Source organism: Protopterus annectens, chromosome 9.part0, assembly GCF_019279795.1.
Source record: "Protopterus annectens isolate FY-2018-M chromosome 9.part0, PAN1.0, whole genome shotgun sequence".
NCBI classification, from domain to species: Eukaryota; Metazoa; Chordata; order Ceratodontiformes; family Protopteridae; genus Protopterus; species Protopterus annectens.
The window spans coordinates 1739755789-1739777026 of NC_056743.1; the positions used below are offsets into that span (position 1 = coordinate 1739755789).

The window sequence follows — 21238 nt, forward strand, 5'->3', positions numbered from 1 at the left end:
AATATTACTGCCACACCACATGCATTTAAAAAACATATCTCCCGACTCCAACTGCACATGAACAAAAAACAAATACTGAATCTAAACTACTACAAACTCTAGTCTGTCTTAACTGACAAGACAGTTATGCTCCAACACAATTTATTCAACATTAGCTAATAAGTAAAGCTAAACTTACCCCCCCCCCCCCGTCTACAGTACACCCTTGCCCTGCACTTCACTTAGAGCAGTTTACTTACCTGTAAAATAAAGTAGTGTGAGAAATAAAATCCTCGATTGCACTCGCGTCACGAACCAGAAAACTTCAGACCTTCTATTCTGGGAACAATTACAAACCCACCACGACAAGCTGCTGCTAAATTCCCTTTCAAGATCGGATCCACACCACGGCCACAACTCAACTCAGTCCAGTTGCACCGAGGCTGTCTCTCCCTCGCTCGATTTTCTATCGACTGAGTGATCTCCTCTCTCCCAAGTAGCTCCCTCCAATGCGGGCTCTCGCCATGCTGCCTTCTTGATATGCGGACTGAGCAGACCTAATTGAGCACTTCATCCATGCCAGGTCTGCCGCAGCCACTTCTGCACAACAGGAAGTGAAGCATGCAAAACATGTGCAGTAAAGCAATGCTCTGATTGGCTGAGATGTCTACGGCCAGAACAGAGCATGCTTTGCTGTAGATCTCGGGTGTACTTGCACCCAAATCAGGTACTCGGGGAAAACAAGCTTATTTAAGCTTACAAACAGGCGCTTCTGGTTAATTCGTGACGATTGAGAGCTATGATCGTGTCTTCAGAGCTCCAGCTAGCAGTAGGTGATTTTTCTACTGTAAGTTTAAAAATTTTTTAGTCTTTCAGCAGATCTAGGTTAGTTTAGGTACCCCTTCTCCCCTCCCATTGCTTTGACATCGAGTGTATGTTTGTTTAGCTAGAGTAGTTTGTCTGTGGTGCCCCTCTCCCCTTTAGTGTTGTCTGTAGTCTAGTGTGGTGAGTGGGTGTGTATCTGTTAGAGTAAAGAAAGTTTTTTTTTGCCTGTCCTTTTTTTAAGGTTTTCTTTCTTCTCTACTACGACTGAAAAGCTTGTCTTCAAGCGCTGCACAGTGTGTGGCCATAAGCTCTCCCCAGCAGATGGCCACACTGTGTGTGTGTTGTGCTTAGGTGTGGCCCTTCTTAGTGTGGATTGCTCCATTTGTGTGGGGTTCAATCCCCGAGCTTTAAAAAAATAGGAAGGCCAAGTTGGCCCTCAAAGGTCTTCTGCCTGCTACTGATCCTCCTTCCTCATCTTTGGCTTCAGTCACAGCAGCTGCTGTGACTGCCTCTCCCACTTGTCTTCCTCTGGCCTCCCCTCCCTCCCAGGCTGGGACTCAAACTCCTGCATCTGTGGTAGTGGAGCAGAGGAGAGGTAGAGAACAGGAGAGAGTCTCGAAGACGAAGGAAAAGAGGAAGAGGTCCATGGACCTCGCTTACCCGAGCAAGTCAGTATGGATTCATGACTCCCCTCAGCTCCGGTCTCCGAGGTTCTCCCCTGAGTCGGAGGAGGCACGCCCAGTCTCCTGGGCCTTGGTTCCCCGACCCGCCAGGTCAGAGTCTGTGGCCTCGTCACAGTCAAACCCGCTCCTTATCGCATTTGGATCTGGATAAGATGATGAGGCACTTTATCCGTACACAGATCCAGATGAGGGTTTTGCCAGTCCCCCCCTCCCTCTAGAGGGGGGAGCTCGATTCCTTTTTTTCAACCCATTTCTCCTTCCCGGATCCGACCTTTGGATTCAGAGTACTCTGATCCGAGGTTAGCCTTGGTCAGGAGGTCGGCGCCGACGGGCCTTGTTTTCTCAACACCGACAGCTGCCTGGAGCATCTAGAATCTGAGCTACTGTCAGAGCCGGAGCTTGGGTGTCAGATCCGAGGGAGTGGAACCTTTTCCGTTGGCTCTGATGTTGTCAGGCCAGGTTCCCTCCCTCTGAGCTCCATCCACTTCGGGACCAGCTCCGATTCTCAGGTCGGACCCGGGGAGACCAGCTTCCTTATTAGCTTCCCAGGAGGTCCGCTCTCCTTTGGGGTTCGATGTGGTAGAAAGGGTCCTCTCTGTCGGCTCGAGACCCCTGACCGCCCCCTCGGATTCCACCCAGACTCCCTTGGCTCTTTGGCTCTGTCTACGGTCCGCATTGTCTTACCAGAGGGACAGCCTGTGCTCGAAAAGCCCCAGATGGTTCCCCCAGTGGAACAGATGGCTTGTGAGCGCACCTCTGAGAGCCAGACTGGACATGTGCCTCACAAGCATACATGCAAGAGGAGGCACTTGGACTCCCCCGAGTCCCTAACTGAAGACACAGATTTACATGATGGGGAGGGCTCCCCAAGATCACCTCTCGAGGATGTCTCCTTTGTAGACATCATGGAGATCCTGCGCCAATGGGGAGGTTGGTCTGCCCCCAACCCCTACTCTGATGAGTCTGTGTTCCTGGAGGTTTTTGGCACGGGCCCGTCTACTTCCCTCATGTGGATCCTTCAGTGGATTTGATCACCTCACGGGTGTGGAAGGAACCAGATACCGTGGAGCCTATCCCCAAGCACCCCGATAAAAGTTTAAGTCTCCCATTGACAGGTCATTCTGGAATAAGGGCTCCCCTGTGGACGCCATGACGGTAGCCTCAGACACTAAGAGGGAACTATCTCAGGAAAGTTCCTAAGTCCACCCTCCTGACTGAGAGTCGTGAATGATGGGCTGCCTAGGGGAAGTGGGTGTATGGTTCAGCTACCTTTTCGTTCAGGGTGCTGAATTACGTGGCCAACGTCACTAGACTCCAGTGCGACCTAGTAAAGGAGCTGTAGGAGTCTCCACCTAAGTCCATGTCGCAGGAGGACAAGGCTTCGTTCTCCATGAAAATGGCCACTCTGAAAGTGGTATCAAATATGCCCATGTGACTCCTCTCCCATGAGATGGAAGAAGCGGCTAGGGTGGCTGCGTCTGGCTTGTCCATGAGCCGTAACGCCTGGCTCAGGTTGTGTCAATTTACCGAACCCTTTAAGGCATCCTTTGCTAATGCCCTTTATGACAGCTCAACACTTTTCGGTAAGACCGTCAAGGAGACACTAGTCCAGAGTGAGAAGGACTGGAAGATGCCGTCTGCCGTCGGGATCCGCTTCTCTAACCCTCAAAGATCCTTTCCCCGGAACCAGAGAGGGCAAAAGGAGATGTGGTTCTGGAAGTCTCAGTATTCCCAGGACACTCAGGGCTCTTCTTCCCCTAGAGGCAGAGGGGGACAGAATGGGCGCCGGCACAGAAGCTGAGGGGGTCCGTGAAACTTCCGGTCTTGAGAATCATTCTCAGACAGACCCGGGCAGCAACCCTGAGGGGTTGCCCAGCTGCTGTACTCTGGAGGCAGTCAGGGGACGTTTGTCCTTGCACCCAGCGGCATGGGAGTCCATAACAATGGATCGCTGGGTGCTTCAAATCATATCCAGTGGATATTCTATCCCCTTCATGAGTTATCCATATCTCCCAAACACCACCCGGACGTTCCACCCACGCAAAGGGAGGCAGCAGCACAGGAAATTTCCAAACTGCTAGGAAAACGAGCCATCGAAACTTTCCTCCCAGCTCAGTCCCGATCGGGCTTCTACTCCAGGTTCTTTTTGGTGCTAAAGAAAACAGGGGACTTAAGGCCCATTCTGGACCTCTCTATCCTGAATCCATCAGTTGCCAAAGAAAAGTTCTGGATGGTCACACTACAGTCCATCATGCCGTACCTGCAAGAGAGCGACTGGATGTGCTCATTAGACCTCCAGGATGCTTACTATCACATAAAAATGCACAGAAGCTCCAGGAGGTTCCTCCGCTTCTGGCTAGGGGCCAGTCATTATCAGTTTCGAGCCCTACCTTTTGGTCTCACCACAGCCCCCAGGATGTTTACCAAAGTGATGGAGGTTGTAGCGGCTCACCTGTGGCTTCAGGGGATTCAGGTCTATCCGTACCTGGATGATTGGCTCCTCACTGCTCCCACGAGGTGTCTACTGGGATTACTTTCTGACACTTGCCCTGAGTTTGAGTATCACAATAAACACATCCAAATCTCTCCTAGAGCCTGTACAGGTAATAGACTACATCGGTACCAGGATAGACGCAATTCGGTGCAAAGTATTCTTGACCTTGGAGAGAGTTCAAAACCTCCCGACAGCAGAATCAGTGTTGAGGGCCTTAGGCCTGATGGCGGTGACCATAACTCTTCTTCTGTGTGCTCGGCTACACATCCGGATTCTTCAGTGGACTCTAGCAGTTCAGTGGTCCCTTTTGGAATTGCCACTAACTTATCCTATCCACCTAAGTCGAGTATGTCGGTCGTCCCTCATATGGTGGATGAGCTGTCCGGACATTTTGGAGGGATGACCCTTTGTTCCAGCCCTGTCCCAAACCACAGTGATCACGGATGCCTCCCAACTCAGGTGGGGGGCATTGCTCGGGCAGGACAGTCCAAGGCCTGTGGTCCCCCATAGAGACCAGCTTGCATATCAGTGTCCTAGAGATGAGGGCGGTCCTTCTGGCATTGTAGGCCCTTCATGCCTTTCTTCCTCTGGGGACGATTGCCATTCAGTTAAACAACATGTCAGTAGTCTGGTATATCAACAAACAGGGAGGGACGAGATCTTACCCCCTTTGTCGCAAAGCCATGAGAGTGTGGGAATGGGCGATCTCCACAGGTCGCTTTCTCATCGCAACGCACATTCTGGGATGGTCCAACATTCTAGCAGACAGGCTAAGTCAGACCATTCTGATGCCTTACGAGTGGTCTGTGAATCTGTCAGTAGTGGAACGGATCTTCAGCGAGTGGGGTAAACCTTGCTGTGATCTCTTCACATCTCCTTCCAATGCGAAGTGCAGCAGGTTTTTCGCTCTGAACCCCCTGCCGGGGGAGTCCCCCAGAGACACTCCACTTCATGCTTGACCTCCCTGTCCTCTGTATGCTTACCCACCAGTACCTCTCATTCCGAGGTTTCTGCAGAAAGCTCGTCGACATGGGAGCAAGGTGATCCTCATTGCCCTGTTCTGGCCTCGTTAGGTATGGTTTCCCTTCCTTTGATCTCACCTTCTGGCTCCACCTTGGATCCTAGATCCCATTCAGGATCTGATTTCACACCCCTTGGGGGTGCCTCATCTGAGTCTGGGCAACCTGAAGCTCACGGCTTGACTGCTCCAGTTCCCGTAATTGCTAGGACTCCCGGACTTTCCTCTTCAGTTAGATCTATTTTGGTAGCTGCTCATAATTCTTCAACCAGAAAGGTTTATCGCAGCAAGTGGAAATGTTTTTCTGTCTGGGCCTCTCAGAGGAGTTTAGACCCTTTCATGGCTCCTATTTCTGCTATTCTTGATTTTCTAGCTGATATTTTCCAGTATGGAGCTAATTTTTCTACTGTCAAGGTTCAGTTGGCTGCCATTTCCCATTTTCATGTGGGCAAGAATTCTGCATCCTTAGCATCTTACAGACTGTGTAAAGCCTTTATCAAAGGCACCTTTTTGCTACTCCCCCCTGTCAAAGATCCTGTCCCCCCCCCGTGGGACCTTACTATGGTTCTCCAAGCTCTGGTCGCTCCGCCCTTTGAGCCTGCCGCAACTGCAAATCTAAAATTTCTATTGTTGAAAATGGCTTTTCTGGTAGCTATTACCTCTGCTAGAAAGGTTTTGGAATTACAGGCCTTGTCCATCAAACTTCCGTACATGATTTTTCATAAAAATAGAGTTTCCCTTTGAACCAATCCATCTTTTCTTCCTAAGGTGGCATCACCAGTTAATATCGATCAGACTATAAATTTGCCTGTGTTCTTTCCCAGTTTTATGAACAGGCTGGAATACAAGCTACAAATGTTGGATGTTCATAGACAGTTACGATTCTATTTACACAGGACAAAACATTTTCGTAAATCTGATCAATTGTTTGTTTCATTCTATAGACCTTTTTTGGGTAAACCTATTTCCAAGGTCACTATAGCTAGATGGGTTTATTCATGCATCCTGCAGGTCTGTAAGGACAAAGGCATGTCTCCTCCAGGTCAGGTAAAAGCTCATTCCACTAGGTCCATGGCTACGTCTGATGCTTTCTGGTCTAGATCTGGTCTTTCTGGTCTTTGGATGACATTTGCTCTGCAGCTACTTGGTCCTCATCTCATACATTTACTTCTCATTACAAATTGGATTTGACTTCTAGGAGAGCATTCTTTGGCTCCGCGGTGCTCCAGAATATCCTTCCATGAGGGCGCATCCTTTGGCTCTGCGGTGTTCCAGAATATCCTTCCATGAGGGCCTCCCAGGAGTTTAGTAGCTGGGGGACTCTGTCCCACAGGCTGAAGACCAAATTAAGTAAACTACTTCAGATAAAGAAGTTATGTACTCACCATAACATTCCATCTGAGTAGTTGTACTTCATTTGTCTTCAACCATCCCTCCCTCCTTTCCACGGACTTTGGCGCATGTTCAGCCTACGGGCTGCAGTACAGGTCACAAGTATGTTATCAGATCGGGTTCTAAGTATAAGTTCAGCAAACTCGATCTGGGGATGGAAGGCAGTGGAGGTGTATTATGGGTAAGGGGAGGAGTAAATTTTTTACCAACAGATTTACCTGTACCACCAGATCCTAATTGTGAGTATGACTCTGTCTCCTTGAAAAGAGACCTTTACAAGTTAGAGAATGATGCTTGTAAACTTGTTCGTTTGCGTCTACAAAGATTTAATTTTGAAGCATGCCTTAATTTACATATCATACCTTGTGGGCTCAGGGTGCTTAATATGCCTATGTATGGAAGCACTTATAATGACTTACTTGTTCAATGGCAACGACCTATCTGTCTTTGGAATAAATTTCGTTTATGGTTTTATCTGCTATGGTCTGGTGCCTTCTTCTGTTATGGTAATTTTACTTACGCAACTGTACTTTCTCCTCTTCATGCTCCTCCCCTCAGTATCCCCCACTAGCACCTCTTATTCGAGTACAGCTTTCACTTTAATTCCATTATTCACAACTGTAGGCATTATTTATATTCTGTCTTATTTGCAGGGGACAAACAAAAGCTAATGTGGAAAAAGGCCTTTATCATACCCTTGCATAAAGGAGGCAACAATAACAATGTCACTAATTTCCGTCCCATCGCTGTCTGTCTCCCATCTCTAAACTCCTTGAAAAGTGTATCCAATTACAACTCCTACCATATCTCATTGATAACACAGACATCCTTCAGAGGGGTCTCACAGAAACTGATAGCTGGTGCCAGAGCCATGGCCTGAAGTTAAACGCAAAAAAGTGTATAGTCATACCCTTCGGGAAAAACAAGGTAACCCCAAGCTACCATATAAGTGGCAACCCACTAAGCACAGAAGAGGTTATCAGGGACCTGAGTACCCAGGTTGACAGTGGCTTCTCGTTTGACACTCACGTTGCTAAAGTGGTTCGAAAGACCTTCTACATTGCCCATCTGATCATGAAGGGATTCACATCCAGATCAAGTGAGGTCATTGTTCCCCTGTATTCTTCACTTATCAGACCAATGATCAAGTACAATGCCCCATTCGGGATGTATCTCACCCGACACCTTCAGCAATTGGAGAGACCCCAAAAGTTCCTCACCAAAAGGATAAAGGGACTCCAAAACCTGTCATATACTGCCAGACTGAAGAAACTCCAACTCTATTCAGTTGCATACCGTCTGCTCAGAGGTGACCTGTGCCTGACATACAAGGCCATGACCAACCCGGAATTAATGGACATGCTCCACCTCAAAAAATCCAAATCCACCAGAACCACTAGAGCAAGTGACTTAAACCTTAGCACGGATATAAATAGGACGTGCTGGAGGGATAGATTTATCACCCCAGAGACTCCCCATGCTGTGGAATAAAATCCCGGTCCATGTGAGGCAGAGCACCTCGCTGGCTCTGTTCAAGAGAAATCTTGACCGGTGGATGGGAGATCGTAGGTTTATCCCGGGAATCATCTCTGTGTCACTGCTGGACAGAGGCACAACAAACTAATGGGCACATTATTTCTAACATAAGGGGTGGCGTAAGCCACATAACTTTGGGATAGGCTTATAAATGCCTTAGGGCAGATAGCCTAGTATAAACCTATGAACCTATGAATAACCACCTATTAACTCCCACACAACATGGTTTCAGACCAGGCCACAGCACTATGACAGCCCTCCTCTCCTTCCTGGAAACTGTAAACAAAGCCCGAGACTCAGGTCATAGTGTTTCTACCCTTTTACTGGATCTCTCTAAGGCCTTTGACACTATCTCCCACAACCGTCTTCTATCTAAACTCTCTAAGAGTAACCTATCTCTTTCCTGTCTGAATTGGTTCTCCAGCTACTTATCCAACATATATCAAGCAGTAAAATGGAAAAAGGCCACCTCCTCATTCCTTAATACCCCAGCTGGAGTTCCACAGGGTTCCATATTGGGTCCCCTCCTATTTAATATATTTATTAATGACTTCCGCAACTCTATCCCCTTCTCTAATATCATCCAATATGCAGACGACTCAACCATTATTTGCTCAGCCACTTCTGTCCCCATACTTCTAAAGCTAACTCAGGATGCTTTTTCAACCACTGAACAGTGGATGAAAAAAAACACTTAGCACTCAATGCTTCTAAAACCAAATTAATGGTATTTACTCCCTTTAAAGTCACCCCTTTCAACAAAAACACATTTTGTATTACTAGTTATAACAACACAACTCTGGAACTGGTATCAGAGACCAAGCTACTTGGTGTCCAAATTGACAATCAGCTTAAATGCAACTCCCACATACAACAAAATATCAAAAAAACCTATCAAAAACTAGGTATGCTTTATCGACAAAATCATTATCTTACACCCACCACTAAACTCACCCTCTCTACATCTTTTCTCATCCCCTCCCTTTTCTATGGAGCTCCACTCCTAACTAATCTACAATCCTCTCTGAAAACTCTACTCTCATGTTGCTACAACAAAATCGCCAAGTTCGCCACTAGCCATAAGTCCTCCACTCACCACTGTTCCTCTCTCCACAAACTAAAATGGCTAGAACTACCCAATCACCTTATCTATACCCAACTCACTCTAGCACACAAGCTCATTTTCAACCCCTCACTCTGTCCCTCCCTTTCCTCTGCATTTAAAATGCACCTACCTGACAGAGTGCTAAGGTCTAACAACCAAAATCTTCTAAAAGTATACAAACCAGCTCGTCCCCCAGGCAAACACATTCTATCCTTTAGTCTAGCACGACTCTGGAACTCCCTACCACCATCCATTCGTACTACCCCTAGTTACTCTATCTTCAAAAAAACTCTTCACTCATATCTAGTATCCCAGTGGGAATGCTCCTGCTGCCACCCTACATAACTTACCCTGCAAATTTTCATTTTCTCTTCTTTTCAATAGCATTCTTCCTTTTAACTTCTCTTCCAACTCGTATATTCTTGTTAATTACTTGCTAAATGTATATAATTCTTGGGTACACCTCTTACTGCAAGTTTCCTAACCTGTATTAACGTTCCTGTATATATTTTGTAATTATTCCTTTAAAATTCTGTATTATCTGTTCGTTTATCACTAATCTAGACTGTTTGTAATATTTGTCCTTGTCTAATCCAGTTGTATATTTTCAATCTGTGACATATAGTAATGTTAATAGTCTTTGGTCTGCTGTATTCTATAACACATGTAAGCTTATAATCTACGTCATATTGTAACCTTGATTGTTTATGGAGCTTTTCTCCCCAGGACTCCATTGAAAACGGGTTCACTTTGGCCCAATGGACTATCCTGGTAAGCCAACTGCAAATAAATAAATAAAAATAAAAAAGTAAATAATGCAGAACTTGATCCCTTCAATGGAGACGACAATTTTAATTGCAAAATGAGGGCCTTTTTGATGTTTCAAACCAGTCTCTTCAAAATTCATCACGCGTTCAGTATTTACTTTCCCACTCATTGGTATACCTCCATATACATCTGTTTAAATTTCAAGAAGTGCTGTCATAAATAAAAAAAAGTGAGCCATAAAATGTTCTTTTTGAATACAATTAAAATTATACCTTTGTTTAATGTTTTATTAACATGTCGAGCCCCACTCCAGAAAAGTTAACGTCTCTGTCCATGATGTGTCCCTTTTTTTGATTCATAGTTTTCAAAATAGTGCTTTGTAGTCCACAGTTTTTTTTTATCATGAACTCAGTGTGTTGGTTCCATTCATATCCATAAGTGGGCTTTGTTAAACTTCAAATCTTACTGTAGTCTGTTTTCAGGGTGAAAGTATGCAAAACAAATTACTGTTGGGAGCAGTTGGTGTCACCAGTTATTTTACTTTTAATAAATATTAAAGTGACTTTATAACACTCTCCTGTTCGATTCTCGGCTGGAGTGCCTTCTGTGTGGAGTCTGCATGTCCTCCCCGCGGTCGAGTGACGTTCGAAAGACGTGTGAATGGGCGTACCTTCGTTGAAGGTTGGGCACCGGGCTGGCAACTCGGTACCATAAAAATCGATTGCCAATCATTAGCGGACCGGAGTTACGCTGTGACGACTCCTAACCGGGAAAAGCTGAAAAGACAAACAACAAAGTGACTTTATAACATACTGTTAAACCCAGTTTTGGAGAGACATCTTTACATCTTTAGTACTAGGCTGTGGTAAATTGAGCTTGTTGGAGTCCTGCTTCAGTACCTTTATTTTGTTTGTATATTGCCCTTGTTTTGTTTGGATTTTGACCTGCTCTGCTAATTAAATGTTGTGTTAGGACCAGACAACAGGTGATTGATTTGTAATTGACTCTTGCTTACTTTGGGGCCTGGTGGTTATGATTGCAGTCTCTGATATGAAAAGGAATGGCTGCTCCCCTGCCTTATCTGAATTGGCTGCTGTTTTTATGAGGTTTTCTTCCTAATTGTATCTTTGTTGCTCCCTTGTTGTTGTTTGGCACCTTTCCTCTATACGCTGATCTTTGCCTGTTAACAAAGAAATTAGTTCTGTGGGCCAGGGCTTTATAATGCTGAGCTTTAGTTTACTGAGATTGCTGGAGTTCTTTCTGTACTTAAATGGAGTTTGTTTTTGCTGTCTTTGTTTCATCTGGGTTTAGACCGGCTGCACTAAGTGTAAGCCTTAGCTTGGACAGTTGAAGGTGCCTCCTACTTGCTCTTTATGGTGGTTCACCACTTCCATTCATCCAGTAACGTTAGAGCTGACTTGTATAGCAACCCAGTTAACTTTTCACATATTGGTTGCTGTTGACATGGGTTTGCAGTTTGACTGCTTATTTTGTGCGTACTGACAGTCACTTTTATTATTTAGTGACAGTAATTGTGAGGGGTGTAAATATTTGCTAAATTTGGAGTCTAACCTCTTACATACTACACACCAGTAAGCAGCTTAATACCATGTTGAAACCAGCTAACAATAGAAGCATTTTGTCAAGGTTAAGATGTCATTACCTAAGCCAGCAAGACCTTTAAACAAACCTGGGCCACATAACGTTATTCACTCTTTACTTGCACCTATACCCACATGTAAAGTGAGTTCTTCTGGCTCCACCTGTACTCTAGTAAGGACTTTCCAGGCTCAGCCGCACATGGCAATGTATTAATAGTAGGTAATGCCTATTGTTAGGCACAGTGATGCTATATTCACTAGGCGGTGCAGGAAAAGAAAGGATCAGTAGTCTGTTCTTACACCAGGATTAAGAATTTCACCAGAATCCTTTGGTCCCTCCATCCTAGCTATGAGTACACTGCCATTGTGACTTATATCAAGGTTCTGCCAGGGACATGCAGAAACAGAGTTGTACATGCATGTGTGTAGGGGTAGGTAAGACACTTGTCTTGTATATGGTGCCATAATTGGGGGATCCATTGAGAGCCAACATGTAAGATGATGACTGGCAATCTGGACTGCTTTACTAATGGTAGTCTTCAGCTGTCTCTTCTGGCCTTCCCACATGTGGCTGATGACCTTTTCTTCCCTCATAATGCCTTTTTTTTTCTTTTAGCAGAGTTAATTTATTTGACATTCCATCCTAGCCAGTTTTAATCCAGACTGTACTAAGGTGTCTCTTTTCAATGCTAGAAGTCTTAATAAACTGCCTAATTTGGAGGCCTTTATAATGCTACAACACATTCATGTGTATGCTGTTGTGGTAACTTGGTTCTGGCAGTACTCTGTTTATAACAAGATGCAGCACTTTCCAGTCTTTCATATCATCTGGGGTCAGTAAGAGAGCATCTGTTTTTATCCACTCAAATATTAACTCAGGAAAAATACTTCAAGGTTCTGAACTGAGTTCCTTGCATTTTGTTCACACTTGATAGTCAGTTACTACATCATATTGCCAGTTCTAGGTCTTTAGTGTCACCTGATGACTACAAAGGTTATCTCGGTAAATTATATTGATTCCATATCTGGTAATCCCAATACCAATACCTTAATTCTAGGTGACTTTGTTAATCAGCTATCACTTCAAAATCTTGCATAGATACGAATAAATGCACCATGTTTCCTGGATTTCATTAATGCCACCTCCATAGATCAAATTTCTCAAGTTCAAGGGAGGAACATATTTGGTTACAGTTAAATTCTTTTCCCTAAATTGTGATGTAAGCAGTACAGTTTGTTTGTGAAATAGACTTGTTTGGTATCTTGCTGTCCACAAACTTATCTGATGTCCTTCAAGGATGCATCTGCAGTCATCACATATGGGTTGTCCTGCCTCAGGCAGCCCTTCGGTCGGCCGGATTCCAAAGTCTGGGTCTGGCCTCGGCTGATGTCGCACTTTCCCACGCCAGAGCTGCCTGGGGTATAAAAGCATCAGCCGATGCCATTTTCCCCAGTCTTTCTTGCCGCGTGGTGCCCGAAGCAGAAACAGTTCGCAAGTGCCGGTCGGCCAGCTCCTGTGATTCAGCTACCGAAGACTTCAAAAAAGATAAGTACCCCGTTGGGGACCCTTTCTTGCCTCAGCTGATGTCAGATAAAGTTAATAATTGTTTAACTTGTGGGAAACAAATACCTCATAAGGATTTCCACTCTTACTGCCTCCCCTGCCTAGGCCCAGACCACGATGTCTCGGCCTGTTCAGCCTGTGCTTCCTTCAACCGACGAACTCTTAGACGTCGGTCGGAGTTTGCAGAGGAATTCTTTGGGGCTAGTTTTGCTTACAAGATGCCGTCGGAGACTCCGACTTCGCATTTAGTTAAGAAACGGAAGGACAAGGACCGACACACGCGGGCCGCGGTTTCGGCTGAAACCACGATCAGGCCTACCACGAGTGTCTCGGTCTCGGCTGAAACAGAGTCCTTGGTACTTCCGATTACCGAAACCGCACTACCGACTACCTCGGCCCCGGAGGCCCCGGCCGAGTCGGTTATTGAATTACCTTCTGAAACTGGTGTCCAGGAACCTTCCGACACCATTCCTTTAGACAAGTCTACTCCTGCACGTGGTGCAGCCAGACCTCCTGCATCCATGTCCATTAAGTCTTTCTCTAGGGCCAAAGCTGCTAAACTTACTAAAGCTTTGCCTCCCAAGGTTACCTCTCAGAGACCTTCTACTGGCTCACAGATTCTTAGTTTAGCAGAGGATCTTATCTCCTTAATTAGAGGTTCTCAACCTCATCCGGACAGGGGCTCTCAACCACCTCCAGACAAAAGGCCCAGGGTTGAGCCCTCTACCCCCACTCCTCAGATGAGTGCACTGATGGCTCTACTCTGTCAGACCACCAGGAGGAGGCTTATTCGGCCTACGAGGATTCTGATGCTGAAGAATCTATTCCCTCGGCCTCCCCTCCTGAAGAGTTTTCCTTTGGAGAGACATTACACTCTGAGAGAACATTTTCAATGACAGGGTCAGGAATTCTCTGATTCTAGAAAGAGATTAAGGACCTTTTTACATTTACCTCAGCATAGGCCTTTAGCTATGCCTCCTGTTTTGAATGTCATTGATGATGTGTACTCTGATGCTAGTACAGCCCCTGACTCTCTCCCTCCGGCTCCTGCCAAACCTGATAGGTACTACAGGGTCCCAGACTCACATCTACAGCTGTACAAGGCCCACTCTGCTGATCCAGAAACTATTTCCCAGGGCCCAAAAGGGGTTGCAGCTGCCACTGCTAGAAATCCTCTACCCTCTGAAAGGGAGTCCAGAGCTTTAGAGAGATGGGGTAAGAAAGTGTATACTTCTGCAACTCTTTCCATTAGGGCATTAAATTGTCAATTTCATATGATACAGTACCAAGAGTATTTGTTAGATGAATTGCATAAGAAACTGTCTTCTTCTGAACCCCTTGATCGCAAATCCCTTCAGGATCTGGTACATAACTCCCAGCAGGTTAGTAACCATTTCTTGCAGTGTGGTTATGATGCATTGGAAGCTTCATGTAGGTCAGCTATGACAGGTGCAGTCACACGTAGGCATGCCTGGCTGAAGGAACAATCTCTGCCAGACCATGTTAAAGCTAAGCTTTTGGATGCTCCTATGGAAAAGCAAAAATTATTTGGTTCCACGGCTCGAGGTCTTAAAGAAATTTGAAGAAAAGGCAAAATCTGTGCAAACAGTCAAAGACTTTCTGCAAGTCCAACCACCGAGATTCAGCAGAAATTGGCCTACTAAGAATTGGTCCTTTCCGGACTCGGACAGATCTCAGAGAGGCAGGAATAGGCGTGCCAGAGGTAGAGGGCAAGCTAGAGGCTCCTACAGAGGCCATCAATGGCAGCCTCCCAACCAGAGAGGTAGTGCAGGAACTACAACTGCTACACCAGGACAGACTCAATGACTTTGTTTTGACTCCGCCGACCAAGGCTCAATTAAAAGCACCTTTAGGCGGAAAGCTTTCTTTATTTTCAAAATATTGGCACAGCATTACAAGGGACTCATGGACACTGCAAGTAATAGACAAAGGATACAGGTTCCATTTCCACACATTGCCAAAACGAAAAGGCATGCCAGACCTGCCACCAAATCAGAGGGCAGAGGCTTTGAAACAAATTTCCAACTTAATACAAATGAAAGCTATAGAAAAGGTACCTCTTTCAGAACAAGGCCAAGGATTTTACTCCAGATTATTCCTTGTTCCAAGAAAAGAAAATCAATGGAGGCCTATTCTCGACTTGTCCGCACTGAATACTTACCTCATTGTGCCAAAATTCAAAATGCTGACTCTACAGCAACTCCTTCCCATGCTGGGCAAGGGGTCTTGGCTGGTGACTCTAGACCTCAAGGAGGCATACCTGCATGTCCCTATCAGACAAAGTTGCAGAAGACACCTCAGATTTCTTGCAGGGTCAGAGCATTATCAATTGTCAGCATTGCCCTTTGGCTTATCTACTGCGCCCAGAGTATTCACGAAATGCCTGGCATCAGTAATTGCACACTGCAGACTTCAGGGGATTCAAATTTACCCATATCTGGACGACTGTCTTATACAAGCGGACAGCAAGCAAACTTTGTTAAAGGACTTGGATTATTCCATCCACCTACTGCAGGCCCTGGGATATACAGTCAACATCCACAAATCAAGACTTGTTCCATCCCAAAGAATAACTTTTCTGGGTGCGGATCTAGACACAATCACCCAAAAGGCCTTTCTCACAGAAGAAAAACAAAAACTACTACCGGATTACTTCAAGAATCTGACAAGACAAACTCAGCTGACTGCAAGGAAAATCCTGCAGGCCCTGGGTTACATGGCATCTTGCATTCTTCTGATTCCACAAGCAAGGCTGCATATGAGAAAATTACAATGGTACCTAAGGAGTTTATGGACTCAGCACAGTCACAGCTTAGAAACTTTGATCCCACTCATTCCATGCCTCCAAAAGGAATTTCTGTGGTGGGCTGAAGCCTGCCAGTCGAACAGCGGGTTGCCCTTCAGCAAGCCAAGAGCCAACCAAACCATCACTACGGACGCTTCAGACCAAGGTTGGGGAGCACACATGGAGGGCAGATGTTTCCAAGGGCTATGGTCACAAAGAGCTGCATGCACATAAACCAAAAGGAAATGCTGGCAGTGATACACGCAATCAAAGCCTTCAAACTTTTTCTTCATCAAGGCCACCTACTCATAAGAACAGACAACACCACAGTTATGTGGTACATAAGCAAGGAGGCACCCATTCCTACCCTCTTTGCAGACTGGCAATGAATCTATGGGAACTTTCCTTGAAACTCAATATACAGCTGCAATCCCAGTTCGTGCTAGGAAAGACAATATACTGGCAGACAGCTTAAGCAGAAATATCATGGATGCACACGAATGGATGCTGCACCCAGACATCTTCTTACTCATAACACAATCATGGGAAGGCCGGAAATAGATCTGTTCGCCTCCCCCCACAATCATCAACTGAAGAAATTCTGCTCAAGGACATGCCACCCACAAGCATGGAAAGTGGACGCTCTCTCTTTCAGCTGGAAAGCTCTAACAGTGTATGCTTTTCCACCTCTCCCATTAATGACCAAGGTCTTACTGAAGATCAGGACAGAGCAGCCCAGAGTGATTCTGATAGCTCCAAACTGGCCAAGACAGCACTGGTACCTACTGTTAAAGAGCATGTCACAGACGAAACCGTGGCCTCTCCCCCCTATGGCCACTTCTACTGACGCAGCACAATTTCAAGACTCTGGATTCCAACCTGAAAACCTTGCAGCTAACTGCCTGGAAAATACCATGACTCCTCCTCAGGATAAGCTATCCCAGAGAGTGAAGGATATTATTATGGAACCTCGACGGCCTTCCACAAGGAAGGCATATTCAGCAAAATGGAAAAGATTTCACACTTGGAACACAACAAAGGGCCTAGATGTGACAGTGATGAACATGGCACATATACTGGAATATTTGGCAGAATTGTTCCACAACGGCCTGTCTTACTCTTCCATTAAGATACATGCCTCAGCAATTTCAACAGAATACAATGTTAATCCACCTGTCTTCTCTCATCCTCTCCTGAGACAGTTTCTAAGAGGAATCAAAGACATCAATCCTCCAAGGAAACCACCTCTACCTACTTTTGACCTTAACTTTGTGTTGGAAAAACTAACACTTCCTCCCTTTGAACCAGCAGCATCTGCAGATCTACAGTTTCTGTCTTGGAAAACTGCCTTCCTTCGGGCCATAACCTCAGCAAGAAGAGTATCTGAGTTACAAGCTCTAATGGCAGTACAGCCATTTCTTATCTTTCATCAGGACAGAGTTTCATTGAGAACCAATCCTACATTTATGCCAAAGGTGGTTTCCAGGGTATCTTTGAACCAAGCTATTCACTTGCCTACATTCTTCCCACGTCCACAAAAAGGGGAAAAACTTCTGCACACCCTGGACATACACAGACAGTTGCGCTACTACTTGGACAGAACTAAAAGTTACAGAAAGACTGACCAGCTGTTTGTAGCATATGCTGCTGGGACACAAGGAAAAGCAATTTCCAAACAGACAATTTCAAAATGGATAGGAAATTGCATTCGTTTTTGTTGCTCCTTTCATGGAACAACTGTGCCAGCTAACATTAGACCTCATTCCACAAGAGCCGCAGCCACCACCACAGCCTTCCTAAGAGGGGTGGCTACCAAGGACATTTTAGAAGCTGCTACATGGAGCTCCATGCATACATTTGCCAAGCATTACAATTTACCGTTATACTCCAGATCCAGAGCAGGCTTTGCTACGGCAGTCCTGCAGGGTATCTTAGCTACACCATCCTTTACTTAGTACCTCCACCCCCAGATTGGCTATGGTATTCTACCCATATGTGATGACTGCAGATGCATCCTTGAAGGACATAGTACAGTTTTGTACCTACCATAAATGTAGATGTCCGATAGGTATGCATCTGCAGTCAGGTTTACCCTCCCTCCTTCCCCTCTGTGGTATACTTCTTGGGTACTTACCCCTCTTATAGCTAGCTGGGGGGATCTATTATGGTGTATTTGTTTTTATAGTACTGTGCATGTTTGGATTTGTTTTTGCAATGCATATCTCCAAATGTTAGCCTTCCTTAGAGGGCACCTGGCATCTGGGGCAAGAAAAACTGAGGAAAATGGCGTCGGCTGATGCTTTTATACCCCAGACGCTCTGACGTTGGGGAAAGTGCGACATCAGCCGAGGCCAGACCCAGACTTTGGAATCCGGCCGACCGAAGGGCTGCCTGAGGCAGGACAACCCATATGTGATGACTGCAGATGCATACCTATCGGACATCTACATTTATGGTAGGTACAAAACTGTACTTTCTCCTGAGTTTCATTCATTTCCAGCTGCCAAAACACTTGGGAATAACAATTTAAAATTGTCTTACAATTCACTTCATTATCACATAAAGAAAGTGAAAATGTCTTTTTAAAGTTGTTTCTAAAGACTTTTGTTCGGTAGATACTCTTCTCCAGCAACAGACAGTTTTCTGTTTGCCACAGCTTCCACATTTGTTATTTCTAAAATCTAAGCAAAAACTCTGATGGCATTGGTCTGTTTTTCCTTTTCTGACCTCTTTCAAGCAATGACAAACCCATTGCTAATGCAGCACGCAATAAATCTTTAGCAGATCCATTCCATTCATCCATTTTGACTGTCACAGTCCAGCAAATCATTTTTAATTCACTTAGTAAACCAGTAATATGTCTATATACAGTGGATATAAAAAGTGTACACACCCCTGTTATAATGCCAGGTTTTTGTGATATAAAAGTGAGACCACAATAAATCATTTCAAAACTTTTCCCACTTTTAATGTGACCTATAACCTGTACAATTCAATTGAAAAATAAAAAAATCTGTTTGGGTAAAAATATAAAAAATAAAAAACGTGCAAGAAGCTTGTTGCATAAGTGTGCACACCCTTAAACTAATACATTGTTGAAGCACCTTTTGATTTAATTACAGCATTCAGTCTTGTTGGGTAGTAGACTATCAGCATGGCACATCACGACTTGGCAATATTTGCCCACTCTTCCTTGTAAAAGTGCTGCAAATCTGTCAGATTGCAAGGGCATCTCTTGTGCACAGCCCACTTCAGGTCACCCCACAGATTTTCTATTGGATTTGGGTCTGGGCTGTGGCTGGGCCATTCCAAAACTTCAATTTTCTTCTGGTGAAGCCATTCTTTGTTGATTTGGATGTATGCTTGGGGTCATTGTGTTGAAAGGTGAAATTCCTCAGCTTCATCTTTCTAGCAGACGCCTGAAGGTTTTAGGCCAAAAGTGACTGGTATTTGGAACTTTTCATAATTCCCTCCACCTTGACTAAAGCCCCAGTTCCAGCTGAAGAAAAGCAAGCCCAAAGCATGATACAAACACCACCATGATTCACAGTGGGGATGTGTTCTTTTGGTGATGCGAAGTGTTGTTTTTGTGCCAAAAGTACCTTTTGGAATTGTGGCCAAAAAGTTCAACCGTGGTCTCATCAGACCATAACACATTTTCCCACATGCTTTTGGGAGACTTGATGTATTGTTTTGCAAATTTTAGCCGGGCCTTGATGTTTTTCTGTGTAAGAAAAGGCTTCCATCTTGCAACCCTACCCCATAGACCAGATGTATGGAGAATACGAGAGATTGTTGTCACATGTAGTACACAACCAATACTTGCCAGAAATTCCTGCAGCTGCTTCAGTGTTGCTGTAGGTCTCTTGGCAGCCTTCTTGACCAGTTTTCGTCTTGTCTTTTCATCCGTTTTGGAGGGACGTCAAGTTCTTTGCAATATCACTGTTGTCCCATATTTTCTCAATTTTTTGATGACTGCCTTCGCTGTGTTCCATGTTATATCCAATGCTGTGGAAATCTTTTGTACCCTTCTGATTGATACCTTTCAACAATGAGAGATCTCTTTGATGCTTTGTAAGCTCTCTGCGAACCATGGCTTGTGCTGTAGCAGGCAACTGAGTAAATGTCAGGAAAGTCCTACTAGGACAGCTGAACTTTTATTTAGGGTTAGTCAGAGTCTCTTTAATAGATGGGAGGTGTGTACCCAAGAAGACTGAATGTTGTAATTAAAGCAAAAGGTTCAACAAAGTATTAGTTTAAGGGTGTGCACACTTACGCAACCAGTTTATTGTACGTTTTTTATTTTTTTTTCCCCTAACAGATTTGTTTGTTTTTCAGTTGAGTTGTACAGGTTATAGGTCTCATTAAAGGTGGGAAAAGTTTTGAAATTATTTATTGTGGTCTCATTTTTTTATATCACAAAAACATGGCATTTTAACACGGGTGTGTACACTTTTCACTTTTTATATCCAGTGCGTGTTTGTGTGTGTGTGTGTGTGTGTGTGTGTGTGTGTGTGTGTGTGTGTGTGTGTGTGTGTATATATATATATATATATATATATATATATATATATACACGCACACTTTTCTTATTTCTGAGTTCTCATCCTCTTGCTACCTGACTCCATCATAACATGTTGTTCATGCAGTTGTTCACCATTTCAACATTTTCAGTAGACATCATCCAGTCTTGTCAAATGTCATAACTCATTTTGAATTGCTTCTAGCTGTTGCCCACTTTAATACTAATGTTAACACTTTTTTTAAGCTTTTCTGTGTGGTAAATGCTGAACATCTTGGCATATTGTTTCTGACTCTCAAGCTAATTCACCCCCAAAATGCTCAGCTTCCACAATACAATCCATCTGTTCCATCACTTAACTTTCATTGACACTGTTCTACTACTGCTGGCATAAAACAACATTAAATCGGTTATTTTTAATACCTCTAGTACATGGTTTTCACTTATCAGATAGAGCATTTGTGGCATGTTGTCCAAATTTAATAACTGCCCATGCTTTCTGTATTGTCAACTGTAGTTTTGTCCATACTGATGGCATGCTTATGTAGTCAGCTGTAGTTTTGTCCATACAGATACCATGCTTATGTAATCATCTGTGGTTTTGTCCATAGAGATACAATGCTTATGTATTCAGCTGTAGTTTTGACTCTGCAGATGTTACGCTTGTGGTTGCAACCCAAGGCTTATGCTTACACAGGATGGCATAGTTTAAGTTTTTGTCCCTCACAGAGGAGCTTAGAAACAGTATTCTGGATCCCTGGATCACGAGGAAAGTAATTATTAGTCCAATTTTTGCAGACCCTGTTGACTATCTGAAAAGGAAAACTTGACATTTATGGAACCCCCCCCCCAGAAAAAAAAAAACCGGTCTCCTCCCTTTCTAAGTTTAACCAGTCCGAAAAGAGGAGGAAGCCTCTTTGTCACTTGAAAAAGATACCTTTCAGC

The 21238-nt window shown here is 44.6% G+C and overlaps 1 protein-coding gene across 1 annotated transcript in view; it reads left to right on the forward strand.

The window, feature by feature from the left end:
- Window positions 1-21238, forward strand: part of DNM2 (dynamin 2) — a 1995561-nt gene that overhangs the window by 839780 nt on the left and 1134543 nt on the right. The window contains exon 11 of the mRNA XM_044082335.1: window positions 18372-18382. Coding sequence (XP_043938270.1) covers window positions 18372-18382 — 11 coding nt within the window. The remainder of the gene's footprint in view (window positions 1-18371; window positions 18383-21238) is intronic.